Below are 20,009 nucleotides of genomic sequence, written 5' to 3' on the forward strand. Positions count from 1 at the left end.
TATGGTTGAAGTAGAATAAATGAAAAGGAAAAAATAACTAGGAATGTTCATTCTGTGAAGCCAGGAATTACCTACCTGGCTCTGGGACTCCAGTTTAATCTCCTCAGGAGCAGGTTTGGTCATTGGGGTTGGGTTTGTGTTACAAGGATCCATCTGTTCTTTCTTTTCCACTTTTACCTTGACATCATCCAGGCTCAGGTTTGGAGTTGATCTTAAATCTTTCTCGTCTTTATCTAAAAGGTAGCGTAGAAGCTGATGGTCTTTTGATTCTTTTTTCTTTGAAGCATCCAGTTCTAGTTTTATACTGGAGTTCCCTTGTACCTGTCCAGTCACTGACACAGAAGTAGATGCACTGTCCTTTTTATCAGGCTCGACAGACAAAGTGGTGATATCCGAGGGGCTACCCTCTTGTAAGAGCCGGTGTAAAATTTTGTGCCGCTCTGTCAGTGAGCTATGAGAGGAGGGGCAAGAACCGCTTGAAGAGTTAGCAGAGGCAGAGGTGGAAGTCCCTGTGCAAGACAGTACTTCTTTGCAACTTGTGTCTATATCAGCATGCCGTAACTGCTGCTCTGCAGTTGTTGTCAAAAGCTGCACTAGTTTATGACTGGTTTGAGAATATTTATTGTCTCCATCTGAGAGTCTGTCATTGTTATGCAGAAGCCCAGAATCCAGAGGTTTACCATCACTAGAGCTGTTATCAGACTGAATCATTTCATTTAAAATGGATGCGATCTCTTTGTTATCTTTGGACTCAGCTTTTGCTGGTTGTATATTTAATCTGCTAGGTGAATTCTGTGAGCTCATCTGCCTGAGGACTGGAGAACTGGCAGAGAAGCCAACAGAGTTATTGGGTCCTTCATTTATACTCTGTAAAGATGTTACTGGGATGTTTGAATAAGATCGGTTATTATTATTACAAGCAGCACTTGTCATGCCAACAGGGGAGCTTAATGTTGGAATATTAGGAGGAAATGAATTGTTTGGCATCCTGGGCCTTGTTGCCAATCCAGAACTAACTTGTCTCCTGGGAGACATGAACTGTGTGAGGGATATTCCTGTACCTTCTATGGGAGAATTATTGAGGTTTACAGATGGATTAGTGCTCTGGGAACTGGCCTGTCCCTGGTTTAAGGCAACACTGGCTACAATCGGATTTCCAGGTGAGCATCCAAAATTCCCTTGGCTGTTGCTAGAATTACTATGACTGCTGCTATGAAGATCTGAGCTCTGTTGGCGGTTTATTCTCGTGGATACCATGTTGCTGTTGGATGGTGGCAATGTAGATGTACGGGCCACACCATGAGCTGGAGAGATACTAGGATTGACGGAAGGGTTTACTCGGGGAATTGACATTCCAGAATTAGTGTCATCTTGAGGAGAAAGACCACTGTGTTCCCTAGAGGGGAAAAGACATTATTATTCAAACATCTTCGTTGGTTTCCGTTAAAACATTTTTTATGATGTATAACACAAAACCATTAACCTCATTAATATTTAAGCTATCAAGTAAAGAGCTTTTGTATAACTTTTAATTAAGGAAAAACAGTGGACTGTTACTACTACTATGAAATATTAGTACCACGTAACAGTAAACAGTGCTTATGGCCCCATAAATTTGATAATGGTTTCAGTTATATGGGAAAAAAATCTTTCTTGGCCTTGGAAAAAATACAACGCATGTACTTTTAAACTTTTCAAAGTTTAATACAAGTAATTAACGTTACAGTAATACTTTTGGTTGAAAGAGAAACTTCTCGCATCTCTGTTTACAAAATATTTATTCATGACTCTCTTGTTACAGCTTTTAAGTATTTCAACTCCAAAGAGGAAGACTGGGTAAGGAAAATACTGTGTCACTGATGTAAAAATTAAAAAGGGTGATATGCAGACATAGCAGATGTTTTGAAAGAGAAATCACAATATGAGAAAAAGAACTGTGCTAATTCCACTCACAAGCATAAATTAAACTAAAATTAGAAAAAAACAGAATACTGTATTCAGATTTTCATCAAGTTCTTTACTCAAATCCATAATTATGACAACAGAATTGTGACTGGTATTACCATGTTCCAATAAGCAAATATATCAGATGAGGAAAAGATGAAGTGAGGGGAAATGTCTCTGTTTTTGTTTAATGCTAAATTTTAAATAGTTGTAAATGTAGGGTTTTGAATAATTCATAGGATAAAAGAATAGTTCCATGAATTCACCATATATACCAGTGTAAAACATATTTAGAGAGAACAAATCTCAAGTTGATAGTTTAATGATTTGTAGTTTGAGAAACTGTCAACTTGAACTCAGGAGCCATCAAATTTACCCTAATGAAAATAAAGCACTTTTAAAAATAAAGATAACAATATTTACAAACTTTGGAATCTTTTATAAGACCATAAGTTCATACATGGAAAGTTGGAAATTTTTAGCCACCTTTTTGGTTTTTACCCCTAAAACACATATTTTCAGCCTCACCTTTCCTGTCTTCCTTTTTAACAACAAAGCTATTTTCAGGTGACAAAACTATAAAACCCAGTACGGATATATTGATTATATACTCATCACACTAGTTTAATGCCTAATTTAGAATTTTGTTTTGAATCAAGAGTATAAAAAAGTTTTCTCTAAGAAGAGATATGTGAACTGACTTATTTCACATGAAGCTCTCCAAACAAGCAATACCTGTCGATGATGTGAATTCCCATGATGAAAGGCTGCATGTCTGGACTTTGAGGGTAGCAAAGTTTACACTTGGTGTGGGCGCTAAGCATTGTCCCATCATTCAATATGAATCTATAGGATGGGCTGGAGGCAGTGCCACGAGTCATCACTGTTTCAAACAAAAGAGAAACCTAGTTAAAATTCTGACACTTGTACTCTGGGCAAAGGAGAGTTACCAAGCCTTATTTCTACCTAGAACCTCATTTTAAATGCCTTTCCAACTGCTGCCTGCTCAGACTTAAAGAATAGTTCAGACAAAGCAGATATCTGAGGGGGAAAAATGATTCTGGTTAAAATACACGATCTGATGACAAGTTTTAATTTAGTCCTACTTGAATGGGTGCCTCCTCACATAATGATTAGGAAGAAACCCCAAACCAGGAAAAAAAATCAACCTTCATATTTCCCCATAATGTGGCAGCTCTTCAAATATATTAAGTATCCACTAAAAATACCAGGAAGTAACCTTCTCCCCTCTCACTTTCAGTAGTATCTCTAATAAGCTTTATTTTTCTTTTGCTGGTTGGTTTTTTAATAACAGCTTTACTGAGATATAATTCACATACCATAAAATTTACCTTCTAAGTTTTGATTAGTTTTCAGAGTTCCTTAACTAAAATTCAAATTTAAATTTTCAATTAAGAATATGAATCACTAAGGTCCTACTTGACAAATTATTATAATCATATATATGTATTATTTTTGATGTTTGAATTTAGTTGAGTAAGCCAATTAAGATAAAGCCAATGATTACCAATATAAGGAACAAAAACTAGGTTAAGGCAGTCAAATCACTATATAAACAACATATTTAGCTTTGTCTTAAAGCTTCATTAACAGCAGACAAAATTCTAACTATATTGGTATTTATTAAATATATAAAGTCTATACCAGACTACTAAGTAAGAAAATGTCATCGATGTTTTAGTAATACAACAGAATTCTATTTTAAGAAAAATTTAATAGGTAGATTCAGCTATACCAAGGTTAAAAATCATATCCACCGAAACATAAGAATTACTACAACAAATAACTATTATAATTTAGCCTGTAATAAATGTTAGTCCTATTTTTCAGACATTTCAGAAAGAGCTTCAACTACATTTCAAAGACATGTGAAAAAGACTTAAAATGAGTGATTAATAAATAAATTTTGAAGCTACATATTACTTTAAGAGAAGACATGCTGTATTTTATTGTCTTGGATATACCATATAAACTGAAAAGGGTATAATCTGTTGTAAACCTATACCATACATAAATCTACTTAAGCACCCAAACCAGCATATAAACTTAATTAAAAGCATTAAAATTTACGTCCAACCAACCACATTCCTTACCCACCTGGCAATTTCAGCCAAATCATCGGCATATTTACCAAATATAACACACGGATAAATTTAGTATCTAATAAAATAATAAATGATGAAAAAGAGTCTTTAATGGAAACCGATAATTTTTGTGTAAGGATATAAATAAATACTTGCTATAGCAAAAACCTAAAAAAAATTAGCAATTCCCAACTGTTAATATATTTTTAACAATATATTTTGAAAAACAGAACTACAACAAAAAAGTGGCTTTTTAAGATAAATTATTAACCTGAGACAATGATAAAGCTACAGATGTATAAAGGGCCAGACAAGATACAATATATTTCATGTTATTTTGCTTATGCCATTTTGTCTATTTCCTCATCATTGTTTATTGCTCTTTAGGATCTCCTTATCCTGCTGGAAAACACTCACTGGCTCTTCACCATTAAACTGTGCTGTTCAATATGATAGCCACCAACCACATGTGGCTATTTAAAGTTAAACAAAATTTAAAAATTCAGTTCTTCAGTCACACTAGCCACATTTCAAGTACTCAATAGCCACATGTGGCTGGTGGCTACCATACTGAACAAGTACAGCTCTATACAATCTGACTTCAACTTGCATTTCTAATCTTATTTCTCTCTGCTTCCTAAACATTTCTTCTAAATCTCTTTGAATAGAAGGTAGATAACTTCTTACATACTTATTTTTCTTCTTCAGCTAGAATAAATATTAGGGCTAATATTGTGTCCCATTCTTGTTTTCCACTCTCCATTGAATCTTGCTTGATGTTTTGTATATAAAATCATCTAGTAAGTACTTGCTGATTGATCTTCAACTTGAGTCTTATTACCTTATTGGTAGGTTAATATTGATGTGTCCTCAACTACCATAACTTTTCTTCAAAGGATAGATTTTAAATCTTAGCTATGTTCTCAAATGCTTATATTATATCTCAATTTAAGTTTTTGCTCTTGTAGAAATCTAAACTTACTTTTCTAACGGAAATTAATGGAGAGAAATTTCTTGATTTATTGACAAGCCCTATAAAGTGAGAAAGAACTAGAAACTCAGCCTAGCAAGGGAACATTAAGACACTTAATGTGGAGGGGCTAGCCCGGTGGTGTAGTGGTTCAGTCCACACACTCCGCTTCAGCGGCCTGAGGTTTGCAGGTTCAGATCCCAGGCACAGACCTACATACTGCTTATCAAGCCATGCTGTGGCAGGTGTCCCACATATAAAACAGAGGAAGATGGGCACAGATGTTAGCTCAGGGCCAATCTTACTGAGGAAAAAGAGGAGGATTGGCAACGGATGTTAGCTCAGGGCTAATCTTCCTCACACACACACAAAAAGATCCTTAATTTACAGAAACATCAATAGTCTTCTGGTAATTATGTTGCCTTAACTTGTACGACTATATCTAAACTTGGAAAAATTCCAAAATTGGAAAACCCCTATTAACTTAATCCAAGGAAATGATTACACTTTAAGTTTTGAAGTTAGATTATTTATTTTGTATGATAATGTGTACAATAAGACTTAGCACATGATAATTCACACAGTCATTCTTTGAAATGAAAAAAGGCAATATTAAATATAGTAAAACTTTAATTAATTAGAACCTAATTAAGACTCCAGTTAACTAAAATTCTTCTGGCGCTCAATTGTTCAGATGGAGAGATAAACAGGAAGGCAGCATGGAACAATGAAAAGAATAACAGCCTAGGAGTCAGAGTCAGGCTTGAACTCTGACTTTGTCATTTACAAGTTTAGGACTTAATAATACAAATTAACCTTTGCCCATCATCACTAAAATGCAGCCAGTAATGCTATGAGATAATATCTAGCATGGAGCCTAGTACACAGCAGGCACTCAATGACTATTTCCTGAATAAAACCAAAGAAAAAAACAAATAACAAAGAAGCAGCTTCCAATGGACATATATCCTGAGTCATACACACATTCAGCCAATCCCTAGACACCATTTACACCAACTGCTTCATTTAACTCTATATAACAATCACTAATATTTTGAATTAAGACATGAGTAAGGAAGTATAATTCTTTACAGAGATGGTTGCATAAACATTTGCTCTGCACACCAAATTTTCCCCATAAGTGGGTTTCAAGGTTTAGGACTAGACAAAACTATTTGGAATCTCATTTTGATCACAGGTCCTGGCCTCGCTGTCTGATCTAGTCTTGCCAGGCATACAGCTAGTATTTTGATCCCCGACTCCTGTGTCCATTTCTAAAATTTTTACGACATTTAGTGGGGAGGGATATTATTCGTGTGATATTACTGACACTCTAGAAACTCTTCAAAGAACCTTTAAAATGGCAATTATTTTTGTTTTTGTTTTTCCCCCAGAATAGGCCTCAACATAGCTATAAAACAAAGGAAACCATTTCTCTGGTCATAGCAGCTATAGAAGTAGAGCTATTTGGATTTCTGACTCCACCCAATTTGGTGCTGAGATACTCTCAACAAGCATGCCTTACTGATGTTAACTAAATGGGCAGGTATAAAACATGTGGTAGGATACTACGGGCCAATGCTGGTAAGCTTTCTTTTTCTTTTTGGTATTTCCCTGGACATATGTAGAAAGAATGCAATTAAAAATTGTTATTAAGATAAACAAAAAAAAGTACCCCTAGAAGCACTAAGATTTTCAACCACCAATGAGTAAACTCTATTCAGTATATCAAAATTTCTAAAAAAGAAAAATAAACTCATACTTTAAATATTTTCAACAAAGTTTGGCATAAAAAGATTTTGAGTTAACCCTGTTATATAGACCACATTATACAAATCTCAAAGAACATTCTGGTTAATCATTCATATGGGTACTTATGTTTTATAGCAACGCTTCCAAACTTCTTGATACTATAAACTCATTCCAACTGTTTCATAATATTTTTTAAATGAAAATAATTTCATTTTGTGATTATGAAGATAATATAGAAATAAACAAAGAATAAGTAAAGTCATTTGTAATCCCATCACTCAGAGATAACCACTGTTAACATTTTATGAGCCTTCTAGCACTGGATAAATAGATATACAAGAGTGAGGTCATACTGTATACACTGTACTTTCTTAGCTTATTTTTTATTTTTATTTTTTGCAGGGAAGGATTCGCCCTGAGCTAACATCTGTTGCCAATCTTCCTCTTCTTTTTTTTTTCCTCTCCCCAAAGCCCCAGTGCACGGTTGTATATCCTAGTTGTAAGTTCTTCTAGTTCTTCTATGTGAGCCGCTGCCACAGCACAGCAACTGACAGACGGGGGTGGTGTGGTTCTTAGCCTATTTTTTAATATAACAATATATCATGGACATCTTTCAAAGACAAGAAATGATGATCCATTACATCACTGACAACAGGTAAACAGAACTTTCATAAAACTTTTCTAGGCTATCTGGCCCAGCATATCCCATAACTACTACTCTCCCTAAGCGCTAACAGGTGTGCTACAAGAGGAAGTATTCTGAGGAAAAATAAGTCTGGGTAACAAAGTCAAACAGGTACCTTTATTGTAGAACTTCCCAGGAACTTAAATATCTTAAATATGCCTTATGAATCCCCAAAAGTGGGAGACTGAAACACTTCCCAAACTTAATTCAGCATGAAATGACACATCCTAGTTATAGCTATTAATATCTTGTGGAATCTAGGTTTATGTTTCCCAAACTTCTCTGTCAGAAAATGTCTTAGACTATAGACTCTGATTCAGTAGTATAGGCGAAGTCCAGAAATCTGGACTAACAACGGCCCGGGATGAATCTTATCAGGGAACTCTGGGAAGCATTTAACCTAGACCTTTCTTTAAAGAAATAGTCTGAATTGAACAGAACTGGGAACCTTTTCCAAACTATATACACCTGCATGGACCTCCTCCTAGTTTAAAAAGTTCCTCAGGAGATCCTGGTACACATTTGCCCCCAGTCTCAACGGAGAACCACAGTTTTAATCCAGTTCATGCTGAATGCTCCCACATACTCTTTGGCTGAAACGCGTTTTCAAATTTGCTTCTGGAAAATAAAATGGTAAGCTCCCTTTAAAAGCAGTCCATGAGCTGTCCCTATCAAAAGCAGCCTTGAAAAACTAAGCTAAGAATTAACTTTAATTTTTAATGCATATTAGGATTTTATACCAACTGCTGCCTTCAAAGAGTAAATTAATGGGCAGGAAAAAAGAAGACAGACGGAGGACAAATTTTTCTTGCCTAAATATCAATCACTGAAGAGTTTTATGAACTTTTAAACTTTTTCAAAGTTTTACACAAAATCAAGGATACACTGGATAATTTGTTTCACTCTTTTCACACTGTCCCTAAGGGAAGAGTCAGCAAGGAAACTGCAAATGCAAATTACACCTCTCTCCATTCTTGAGACTAGTGTTTCTCAAACTTGATGGACTTAAGCATTACCTTTGGAGCTTGTTAAGATACCGGGGCCCTCACCTGAGATTTTAATTCAGCAGGTCAACATCTTTAACAGGTGATTCCCATGTAAGTGTTTCATGGACCACCTTTTTCTTACCAGGTTAGATACTGCTGAATATAGAATATCAGAAAAAGATGTGCTCAATCCATGAATGCTGTTTGGCAAGTTGTCCAGACTCTCCAAAACACTAGAATCAGAGTCATGTGATCTCTGGACAACTTAATTCTGAGAAAAACACACGTTATTTTTATTGAGGAATTTTTTTTTTTAAAAAAAGGGGAAGAAAAAGACATTAAGAAATGAGTAATGGGGAAGAGGTGTTGACTTATATTTCTTTACATTTTACTCTAAATTGTTTCAATGTATATGTTAATGATAGATTAATTACTTATTACACTTCAGTAAATCTATTTTTTAGAGAATTCGAATGGTTTAGAAACATACTTTAAACTATGGCTTAATCACATCTATGGGGAGTCTAGTCATTTGGACAATGAGACAATAATCTAGACCTGCTCTGCCTTGGTGGAAATGTATATAAATTCTAGGCAAATAAAATTAAAAATCTTTTAAGTACTGCCTTGGAAGGCCCAATTTATAAAGTTAAGGCAAAAATCAAGGAGTATCATATACTTCAGCACTTTAGGCAATGAGTGAAGACAGTGCTCTGAGTCTCAAACCAACGCAAAAGTCAAGTGCCACTCCTGGTAGAGGGAGTCAAAAAGTCTGCAAACGGCGGATGGCATTAGTTGCTTACTGTAATGATTTCCAAACTTGACTGCCCTGGGGAACTTTTAAAAAATACAGATTCTTAGTCCTATCCATTGAAATATCATCTCTGGGGATGGTATTAGTCCAGTAAGAGACCCACTAGGGAACCACTAATCTGTAGGAAGTTGTCCTAGAAGTAACCAGACTAGTGACATTCATACAGATGGCTTCCTGAAAAAAAATCAAGCTGCTTCCTTCATATACCACTAGGAAGCAGCTGACCTAAAATGAAATGAATGGAAAATCATCTGTAAACTTAGGAAACCTAATATTATGGGAAACTGTTAAAATTAAGAACAGCAACGGAATAGTGAAAAATACCTTTTAATTGTTTTTCAGGAACAGTCATACAAAGAGTCTCTTTCCAAAGAAACTATTTACTTAGAGATTTGAGAATAAATTACATTGGGAAAGGAGTATTAGGCTACCATAATTACATGATGATATTTTTAAAGTATATCAAAATTCCTTATCTCTGAATCTCTATGAACTTTCTGGCCTTAATTCTCAGATAATTTTCCCTATCTTTCCTATAATACCACTAAGTTCCTTAAGGGCAGGGAATATACTTATTTTATACTCCTATAGTACTTGCTATGACACAGCAGCTATTCAATTATTAATTAATAATTTCAAACGACATATTTTTAACTTGAAACTTCAACCTGAGTCAGGAGACACAGGTACTGTGACAGTCATGAAGTAAACATGCATGCTACAGATCTCTGTATTATCCAGAAGCCCTTTGACACACCTGTTCTGCTGGGAATGATCTTCAAAAGCCAGACAAAAATACACTTCCTCTCCGAAGCTGTCCCTGATTCTCCAAGTCAGAAACAATTTTTTTCTTCTTTGGTTATACCTCTATTATAGCCCATGTCACACTAATCTTTAAAATTGTCATATACTCTCCTAATATATTTTGAGCTCCTGGAGGGCAAAACCCTGCTTCTTAGTCATCGCTGTATCTCTGGCACCTTACATAGTATTCTATGTATGTGAGGAACTTGATATATGTCTGCTGAATGAATGAATGAATGAATGAGTGACCACCACGTGATATCCCGTTCTTTAAAACGTGCATCTCAAAATTCAGGATCCACTCATGAATTACTTTGCTTACCCATTTCTTCCTTTCCTAAAACTGATTATTGCAAAAACTGTAATTTGGAGAAAATACTTATTGAGCCATAAATTCTATATAAATTATCAATATTAATAAAGAGCAAGGTTAACAAAAATAATTGAGAGAGAAAAGCTATACCTTCTTGAAATAGTTGTCTGGCATAAGATGGCTCTCTGCCCTGAGGTTGGAAAAAAGCATAAATGCACTTCCTCACTAAATCTTCCCAGCCAGTTCTGCCAGCAGCTCTCAGGGAACTGGTATCAATAGAGATGATTTTACCTATAAAAAGAATGAAAAGTTTACATTTATGATAGCCTTTTGATATAAATCATCTATATTTCAAAATTAACAACTACATCTAAGGAATATTCTGCCCCCCCAGCAAAATGCTTAATGGACAAAAGCACTAAAAAGTGCTATTAATTTTTATTACATATGATAACGACAGAATAATAAAAAATTGTTTTGGCTTTGGAGAGTGTTATGTACCAGTGTATCATATTTTAAAATCCAACTCCAGTCAAATATTAGTCATACCATAAAGAACTAAAGCTGCCAAGACTAATGCAGGTCAAACTCCTCTGGCTTCCTCTTTGGATCCTGCTCTCTGTATAGTAATGACTGGATCATTTATTGGGGAAGGAGAGGCAGAGATGAAATATATTATTTTGGTTTAAATTAATTTTCAATAACAAAGTGAAGAGAATGTGAGAAAGTAAGCGAGGTTTTCTTTTCTACTTCCTCTTGAGCTGTAGGCAATACTGCATTTAAGAGTAAACGAAGAAGGAAGGCAACAAAAGTTAAAGCAGAAAAAGCTAACAAATGAGATTAAGATTTGCTAGGCACTCTGTACAGAGAACATATGCTTTATAAAATTTAGTGGTGATTTGCTATTGTTATCATACTTGTGCAAATTTCCTACATGGCTGTGGAAAAATTCAGGTAAATTATTCGTTAGTTAATCAGGGGCCAATTAATCTAGTTTGTGACTCTTCAAATGTGTTTTTATTTTTTATGCAATCTTATATTCACGGAAAATACTATACGTAAGATATATAATATATACGTAAATTAAGAATAGGATTAATAAAATGAAAACCTGCAAACCCACCATCCAACTTCAGAACTTGAACATTAACCAATACCATTCCATTATGTGGGTATTCCTCACTTGTCACATCCCTTTGTCTTTACATTCTCCTGTCAGTGGACAACTAGATTGTTCCCAGTTTTTTGCCATTACAGTCAATGCTGCTATGAACATCTTTCACATTTTCCACAGTGCATGTCTGTGAGCGTTTCTCTAGGGTACATATGTAGGACTAGAACTGTTGAGTCATAGGTTATGTGAATGTTCAACTTGATAATTTTAAACTATTTTCCAGAAACTTATATAAGAGTTATTGTTAATCCAATATCCCCTCCATCACTTGGTATTGTCAGGCCTCTTTATTTTTTACAGTTAGTAGGTGAAAAATGGTTATGGTCTAAATGTGTATTTCCCCAATTAATGAGGTTGAGTATTTTTCATGTTTATTCAACATTCACGTTTCCTCTTCTGTGAATGCCGATCATATCTTTTCCTCATCTTCCTTTTTCTCACACAATCAACTCAAATCTATTGTATTGTTTGCACTTCCTCATTTTAACTAATCCCTTCTTTATATATTTCACTTGGTTTGTTTAGAAATAAATTAGACCTCTTTAACTTAGGGTCTTGAATCTAACGTACCCGAGTCTGTCAGATCAGGTTGTCGCCCAAGTCTTGGCATAAATGTAGATGGAAGAAAGAAAATAAATTAAAACTTAAATAAGGGAATTTTGTTATTTAAAAACAGTTTGGAGAAAGCCTGGTGAACACTGTGACCAAAACTACTATAGACAATTTTGGATTTTCAAAGAATTTTAATTATTCAACCTTTGTCTCTTATTATGTCCGAGATCAAGAGTTGGTTATAGCAGAGAATCCCGTTACGTAATCTTCACATGCAATAATACTCCCCACAGGCAGTGACTAAAGAAGGCGTGCATGCATGTGTGTGTGTTCGTGTTCGTGTCAGTATTGGCCCACAAGAGAGCAAGAGAGTCTGGAATTGTGGGACTGGAGGGGAGAAAGTGATTAAATTATCAGCAATGGTAATAAATGATTGGGTAATGCAATGACTATCTTAGAAGAGAATCATGAATAGATTGATTTAGAATACTTCTGCTTGCTAGAGGAAAGTTTAACCAACCAAGCAACCAAATAAACCATTGTTCAATATTTCCTGATAGACTTTTTTCTTTTTTTAAGAGACACAAACCACTCCATGTAGAATTAGAAGTACTGCTAAAATTTAAGGAATTAAATATCTAATACTTATTATAGCTAGTTTATTTTTTTTCTATTTTGTTTTTTTTTCCTTCTTTCTTTTCTTCTTTCTTTCCTTCTTCTGTCTTTCTTTTTTTTTTTTTGTGAGGAAGATCAGCCCTGAGCTAACATCCATGCCAATCCTCCTCTTTTTTGGCTGAGGAAGACCGGCCCTGAGCTAACATCTATTGCCAATCCTCCTCCTCTTTTCCCCTTTTTCTCCCCAAAGCCCCCCAGTAGATAGTCGTATGTCATAGTTGCACACCTTTCTAGTTGCTGTATGTGGGACACCACCTCAGCATGGCCAGACAAGCAGTGCATCAGTGCACACCCGAGATCTGAACCCGGGCCGCCAGTAGCGGAGCGTGCGCACTTAACCGCTAAGCCACAGGGCCAGACCCCATAGCTAGTTTATTTTTCATGTTCTATGACATAAATTGTTAGTTTTACATTTTAAGAATACTTTGTATTTCTCCGTCATCTTTCTCTTTTCTTTATATTTTCTCTGGTATCTTTGGTGTAATAAGTGTGTCCAGTACAGTGATGCCCTTTTAATAGTGCTTTGGGGGAAGGCAATGCAATATACAGGAAGAGTTCTATACCAGGGCATAAAGATGTCTGTTCTCAGCTATTAGCTATGTGGTTTTGGAAAAGTCACCATTCTCTCATTTGTAAAACGGATATGCTAGATTCTGTGATTCTCTTTAGATTTATAATTATTTTATGATCCAGAGCTTAACTTTTATTTTTATAAATGTATTTTTACTTTTTTTTTTTGAGGAAGATCGGCCCTGAGCTAACATCTGCCAATCCTCCTCTTTTTTTGCTGCGGAAGACTGGCCCTGGGCTAACATCCATGCCCATCTTCCTCCACTTTATATGGGACGCTGCCACAGCATGGCTTGACAAGTGGTGCATCGGTGCGCGCCCGGGATCCAAACTGGCAAACCCTGAGCCACCGCAGCAGAGCGCGCGCACTTAACTGCTTGCGCCACCATGCAGCCCTAAATTTATTTTTAAATTAGGTATATCTAAGATTTTAATGCTGGGTCCTTGGTCAGAAACAAAAGTACCAGTGATAACATTGTTCCTATGGGAAAATACAGTCTTCTTTAAAACATCCAATTTAGTATTCAATTTACAGAAGTGCAATATGAGGAACAGCTGATATATACTGTTCCTAAATCATCCTCATAACATTTAGGCCTCCCTTGTCTCCCACATTTATTCTGTGGCCTAACCATCACCCCTTTCCAACAGGCTTTTATTCTGCTATCAAATAAGCCTTTATTTGATTTTACTGACGCAAAAGACCAGTTATATTTTTCAATGGACCGTATTTTTCCTCTGTGCAATAATATTTATGGTTTTCAATAAGGGTTTATTAAATTTTTTCCGTGCAAAAAAAAAAAAAAAAAAATTTTTTCCGTGCTGTTCATTAGTAGAAAATGGAAAGGAACATGTACATGGTAGACTCAAAAAGGGAATGAAGAAAGGTATGGTAATTGGTAATTACTACCCTCAGACGCGGCATCTCCAAGCTCCTAGACATTCTCTTCATTATATTCTATTATCTGTGCTAATTTATCCCCACCTACTCTTTAGTAAGAGCAGTTGGGAGTTTATCTTTAAAAACACAAGAATAAAGCACCTAACATAGGAATATTAGATTTCTGAGACTAAAAAATTAATAAATATTGCAACAGGATCTTATAAGCAATGGTAAAGGTCAAAAAGTACATTAAAACTAAACTTTCACAAAGAATAAAATTTAATAGAAATGATTTTTTAAATCTCAGTGTGCTAAAAAGTGTCTGTACTATCTATCTCTATTTTAAAATTAGAGAGGTAAGTGATACATATGTAACTCTAATGTAAAAGTATAAAAATTTGGTTTTTATGTGTTAGAGTGAAGATAAGATTAAATAATATAAGAAAAATACTTTATAAATTGTAAAGAACAATAACAATTTGGTTTTCGCCAAAAATCAAATCTAAAGCACGCCTTTAAAAGGAAAGCCTTATTTTCAGGCACTCTCACCATTACTCACTTTGTGGCTCTACTGCCCTTCTTTCAGTTCTTCTAACACACCTCTGTCTTACTCAGGGCTTTTGCAGCTCTGTTTCCTCAATCAGGAGCACTCATTCTGCACCATGATCCTGCCTCACTGCCTGCTTCCAACACCTATACTTTGCACAGTTGGCACCACTCATCCTTCGGGGCTTAAGGGCTCAACATTGGCTCCTCAGACAGGCTTTCGTTAACTAGCTAATTTTAAAATAGATCCTATTACTTTCCTTATACCATCTCACACCTTTTCCATCATAAAATGTACCACAATTTGTAATTACATCGTTGCTTTTTGCTCAACCATGTATATACCCTGAGCAATCACACATACTGACAGGCACTTCTAGACACTCAACCAGCATGTGATGAATAAACAAAGAAAAAGAATTAACGAAAAAAGAAATAGCCAGGTTCATTTAAGCATAATATTAAAACCATAATATTTGTATCCATTTATAAATAAACATATTTATATCTACATTGCCAAATGTCTTTAAAAATTTTATTCCATGATTATGAAAAATAATTTACAGTAAAACAAATACAAGTACATGAATAGTTATAAATAACGTTCTCCCCAGCACCCTGCCCATGAAAATGATCACAATATCTAACATGCACAATATCAAGACCACCATTTAAAATGTTTTCTGTATAAGACTAGTGAACAGAAGTCTAATAGCAGAGAACAGAAGAACACAACATTTTTGACATAATTAGTTTTAAGGGCATAATTAATCATTAACACCGATGGAACATTCTGAACTTTGCAGTTAGTACCTGTAGTATCTTGCTTGGTCATAAAGGATTCTACACCCGTAATAGCTGGAGGCCGAGGTAATCGCCGTGCAATACAAATCAAACATGACTGGAAATCTGCCCAAAACAAGAATGGAAAACTGAAGGAAAGAAGTTAGAAAATGGTTCACATCTATCACTTGCCATTAATGGTTTTTATAAAAACAATACATGTTGTAGGATCTGACACAATATTGGAGTCACGCCAATTTAATAATATAATATTAGAAATAAAATTACTGGCGACCAAAAGCTGGCAGCTCTAGGTAAAGATCTAGTTAGCATAAATTATCTCTTCCCATTGAATGTTCTTACATAAACTAGAGGAGACTGATGCCTCTCACATATTTGGATGATGACAACTCAAAGAAGTAGTTTTGGCTGGATTTAAGCAACACAGGGGTTTTTAAAAGACAGTTTTGTAGTCAATTTCCTATACTGATCAGTACTTAATGGCTACAAAGATTATTCTTATAACCACTGCGCAGATAACAATTACCATATGAGAAAAACAAGATTTAACTGTTTTTTTTTCTTTTTTATAATTTTTATTTATTTATTTTTTCCCCCAAAGCCCCAGTAGATAGTTGTATATCATAGCTGCACATCCTTCTAGTTTCTGTTATGTGGGACACGGCCTCAGCACGGCCAGAGAAACGGTGCGTCGGTGCGCGCCCGGGATCCGAACCCGGGCCGCCAGCAGCGGAGCACGCGCACTTAACCGCTAAGCCACGGGGCCGGCCCAAGATTTAATTGTTTCTGAAGAAGCATTCTTTTGCCCTCTACAGAGGACTTACGTTTTTAGGATCTATAATTTTTCGAAGTCCAATTTCTAAATATTTTTGAGAGTGCTACACACAATATCACACAGCTAAATATGAAAATTAATCGTATCAGACAGACTTGTATGTGTATTTTGTAAAAAGTCCCCAGTTGACTGTGGCACCCATTCCCTGGTGAGACCCACTAGCTACATGGCCTTTTTTGCATCTGACTGACTTCTCGTCTATTACCTTTCCTGGTCCTTACTCCAGTTTCCAATTTGTGTTGTTCTTAACTTAGCTCAGTCTAACTTCACATGGAAAACTCATCCACTGTCACATATTAACTAATGCCATGCTGATGCTATGTTCATATTAGAGCTTCAGCTGTGTTTTCATCTGTTCATGAGCTTTCTCCTTGTAAATTACCTTGGATGGCCTCAAAAATGCTAACTCTATTCTCCAATGTTCCTTACACTCTAAACTTGAAACTTTCTAAAAATCAGAACTGTTCAACAGCCTGCTGCATCTGGTACATTTCCAACTGGCAACAGTTTAGTTACATTTCTTATTTCTAGGCAGCAAGTTGGTTAGAATTTGACATTTTACTGGGAATGCCAGATTAAAACTGAGAATTTGGGGGCTTTTTAAAGGGAGTGATTCTAGATGTTAGCAATTTTTTTTCTTAAGAAATACATAGCAAATTGAATAGCCACTGTGATATATAATATAGTAACTAAAAATACTATCTGAAGAAGGCAGTTTATAATCAATTACCTCCCTCTTCCTGAAAGCCATGGGAAAAGCAATCAAACACCTTAAAATGACCCTTTGTTTTACCTTCTCCATCCTCTTGAATTGATTTTGGCTGTGACACAGTGAAACACTGCATTACTTCATACCGCTGGCAAGCTTCTTGGTTCTCGGTGCCTGGCTCATCTGGAGGGTGAATTAGCATCCTGCAGTTAAAGGTATGGCTATTTCGTCGTGTTGCCTCTTGAGGCCAAGGAACTCCATTTACTGTGGAAGAAAAATTGATTATGTGCTGGTGAAAAAGTACAAACTCTGAGGATACAAAAGACATACCTTTAGCCATCTGCTTAATTAGATACTCAGTTTAAAAGACCCTCTTCAGATCTAACATTATCCTGAGGCAATAGGATACTTATCTTCCTTAGCAAATCTATCTGTCTACCAATTAGAAAATTGTTAAATTTCCAAGAAATTGTATAAGATTCCCCCCCTCAAAGATAAGGCCTTAAAAATACCCTAATTCATTAACAGTCTCCATAAAAAAATACAAAAATTAATAGCTTACTAGCTCTTTTGCTCAGAATTTTATCGCAATTAACGAGCTTTTCTGTTTGTTTCCACTTATACTCTGTCAACGATAAAATGACTGAAAACCATTGTTAAGCGAGGGTTTTAACCTAGCAGGCATGGATTCTTAAGGATGGGTTTGCGTGAATGTGCACCTTTTTGGGGAGAGGATTCAAAGTTTCTCAAAGGAGTCTCACTCAAAAAAATATTTAGAATACATAGAGACCAATCTTGGTTTCTTATAACTATTTTTTCCTGTACTTTATTTCATTCGCACAATTATATGCTACAATGCCTCAAATAAGCTATTACATAAAAATTCTTGTTAAAACAGAAATGTTATCTGATTCAGTATAAGAAAATTGAATTCAGTTGTAAAAAAGATGTCTGTACATTTCAAGTGAGAATCATTGTGTGGCTGGTCACCATTTCCCATTTACAATGCTATATTCAAACCACAGGGGCAGTCGGACGGTTTTTTCAAGGCTATCCTTTCACCGATCCCAACAGTTTTCGTCACTTATCCTCTCCATTGACCCTCCTTCCTTTTTACTATCTGATCACTCTATAACTGTTAGACAAAATTATGGAAACAACCTACAAACCTACACGGGAGTAAGGAGTCTTGGTTCTGCTATGAGCTAATTGTCAGGTTTGGATTAATTACTTAAGCTTCGCTTTATCTTTAAAATAAAGGAATCCACTGTCTTATCTCTAAAGTCATTTACACTCTAAAATTCTATAACAAAACACATAAGCCCCCTTGATAATTCAAATATTGGACTAGTGAATTTAATAGAAATAATAATTTCAGGCCCCCAGTTACTATAAAGATATACTACTCTTTTCAAGGAAGAAATAAGGCTTCCATTCCATCTCGTGAACAATGTAGAAAAAAAAAGAGCTATGGAAAACATTTTATTTGCATGTTTGGTTTAGTTATATACGATTTCTAGCCAAGGCCCTGCCCCCACTTTTGGAGCACATATAGGCTAAAGAGTAGGCACATGGCTTAGTGAATGGAATAGAGGCTGGAAATCAGAAACCATCCATCCTCTCAGTTAGGCTCCTCTGTCAGTGAACAACACATCCAAACATATTTGGAACTCCTGAGTTGAAACCACTTACATCCAAAAATGTTAATTTTAATAAGTATGTAACATGACAGTATATTCCTCCCTTCCTCCTTTCATCACCTTTTTCTTTTTTTTCTTTGAGCAGGGTGGTGGGAAGGGTATACATTTTTCTCTTGGATATAATCAAAATTGAAAACAAAGGGAATTTCAAGCAGAAGCCTCTATTTTTTCAAACACTTTATTTTTTTGCTGGGAAAGATTCGTCCTGAGCTAACAACTATTGCCAATCTTCCTCTTTCCTTTTATCTCCCCAAAGCCCCAGTACAGAGTTGTATATTCTAGTTGTAAGTCCTTCTAAGTCTTCTATGTGAGCTGCTGCCACAACACGTCTACCGACAGACGAGTGGTGTGGTCCTGTGCCTGGGAACCAAACCCGGGCCGCCAAAGCAGAGCGTGCCGAACTTTTAAGCACTAGGCCATCGGGGCTGGCTCTCAAGCAGAAGCCTCTTGTGGCAAGGCAACTAACTGCTCTGCCTCCCACTACTGGCATATGATTGTGGCATGATCTAGAGAGAGAAGATAAAAGGAATGCTCTTTATCAGCTATTTGATGACATTCTCCCTTCATATTGACATCCAAGGCTGAAACTGAACTTAAAAATATTAATATATTATAACATATATTAGAATAATACTATAAATATAATAATAATATATTTATTATGTAAGGAGAAGCTACAGAGAGTTTATAATCTTTTAAAAAACACATTTCTTTGTACCAAGTGATTTTGGTAGCAGATTCTTCACAAACTCCGCATGATCCCCCACGTGCAGTATGCTGTAGACACTGGTATTCATTAATTCCTCTTGATTGTAACCCAAGTAGCTGGTCACATTCTCTGACACAAATACAATTCTCCCTTCACAGTTCACAACAAAGAAAAATCCATCCAAAGCCTGCAAAGCCAAAAAAAAAGAAAAGGATTAAGAGGTTGGGAGGTTAAAAGATAAAAGAAAAATAAACATATACATTTCTCTATTGAAAAAGAGATCAGAAATATATGTCAAGTTAAAAGAAGGGAGACTGAACAGGAAATTTAATAGAGCATGTTCTCTGAAGAGGACAAGACTTTTACTCAGACTGCACACTAACGTTTCAAGTAGGCATAAATGAATATTTATTTCTTCCTTAGAAAGAAATTTTATGGTAACAGATGTGAAGCAAGCAACTGACCCATTCCTTCAGTCA

The 20,009-nt window shown here is 35.6% G+C and overlaps 1 protein-coding gene across 11 annotated transcripts in view; it reads right to left on the reverse strand.

The window, feature by feature from the left end:
• Nucleotides 1-20,009, reverse strand: part of NCOA1 (nuclear receptor coactivator 1) — a 232,043-nt gene that overhangs the window by 53,945 nt on the left and 158,089 nt on the right. For all 11 annotated transcript variants that reach the window (XM_087437068.1, XM_087437070.1, XM_087437071.1 and 8 more), the window contains 6 exons: nucleotides 19,540-19,717; nucleotides 17,206-17,385; nucleotides 15,587-15,682; nucleotides 10,524-10,664; nucleotides 2,680-2,827; nucleotides 76-1,396 (listed from right to left, as the gene is read on the reverse strand). In XM_087437068.1, coding sequence (XP_087293194.1) covers nucleotides 76-1,396; nucleotides 2,680-2,827; nucleotides 10,524-10,664; nucleotides 15,587-15,682; nucleotides 17,206-17,385; nucleotides 19,540-19,717 — 2,064 coding nt within the window. The remainder of the gene's footprint in view (nucleotides 1-75; nucleotides 1,397-2,679; nucleotides 2,828-10,523; nucleotides 10,665-15,586; nucleotides 15,683-17,205; nucleotides 17,386-19,539; nucleotides 19,718-20,009) is intronic.

This window comes from Ceratotherium simum, chromosome 11 (assembly GCF_057802395.1).
Source record: "Ceratotherium simum simum isolate JZ-2026a chromosome 11, ASM5780239v1, whole genome shotgun sequence".
Classification (NCBI taxonomy): domain Eukaryota; kingdom Metazoa; phylum Chordata; class Mammalia; order Perissodactyla; family Rhinocerotidae; genus Ceratotherium; species Ceratotherium simum.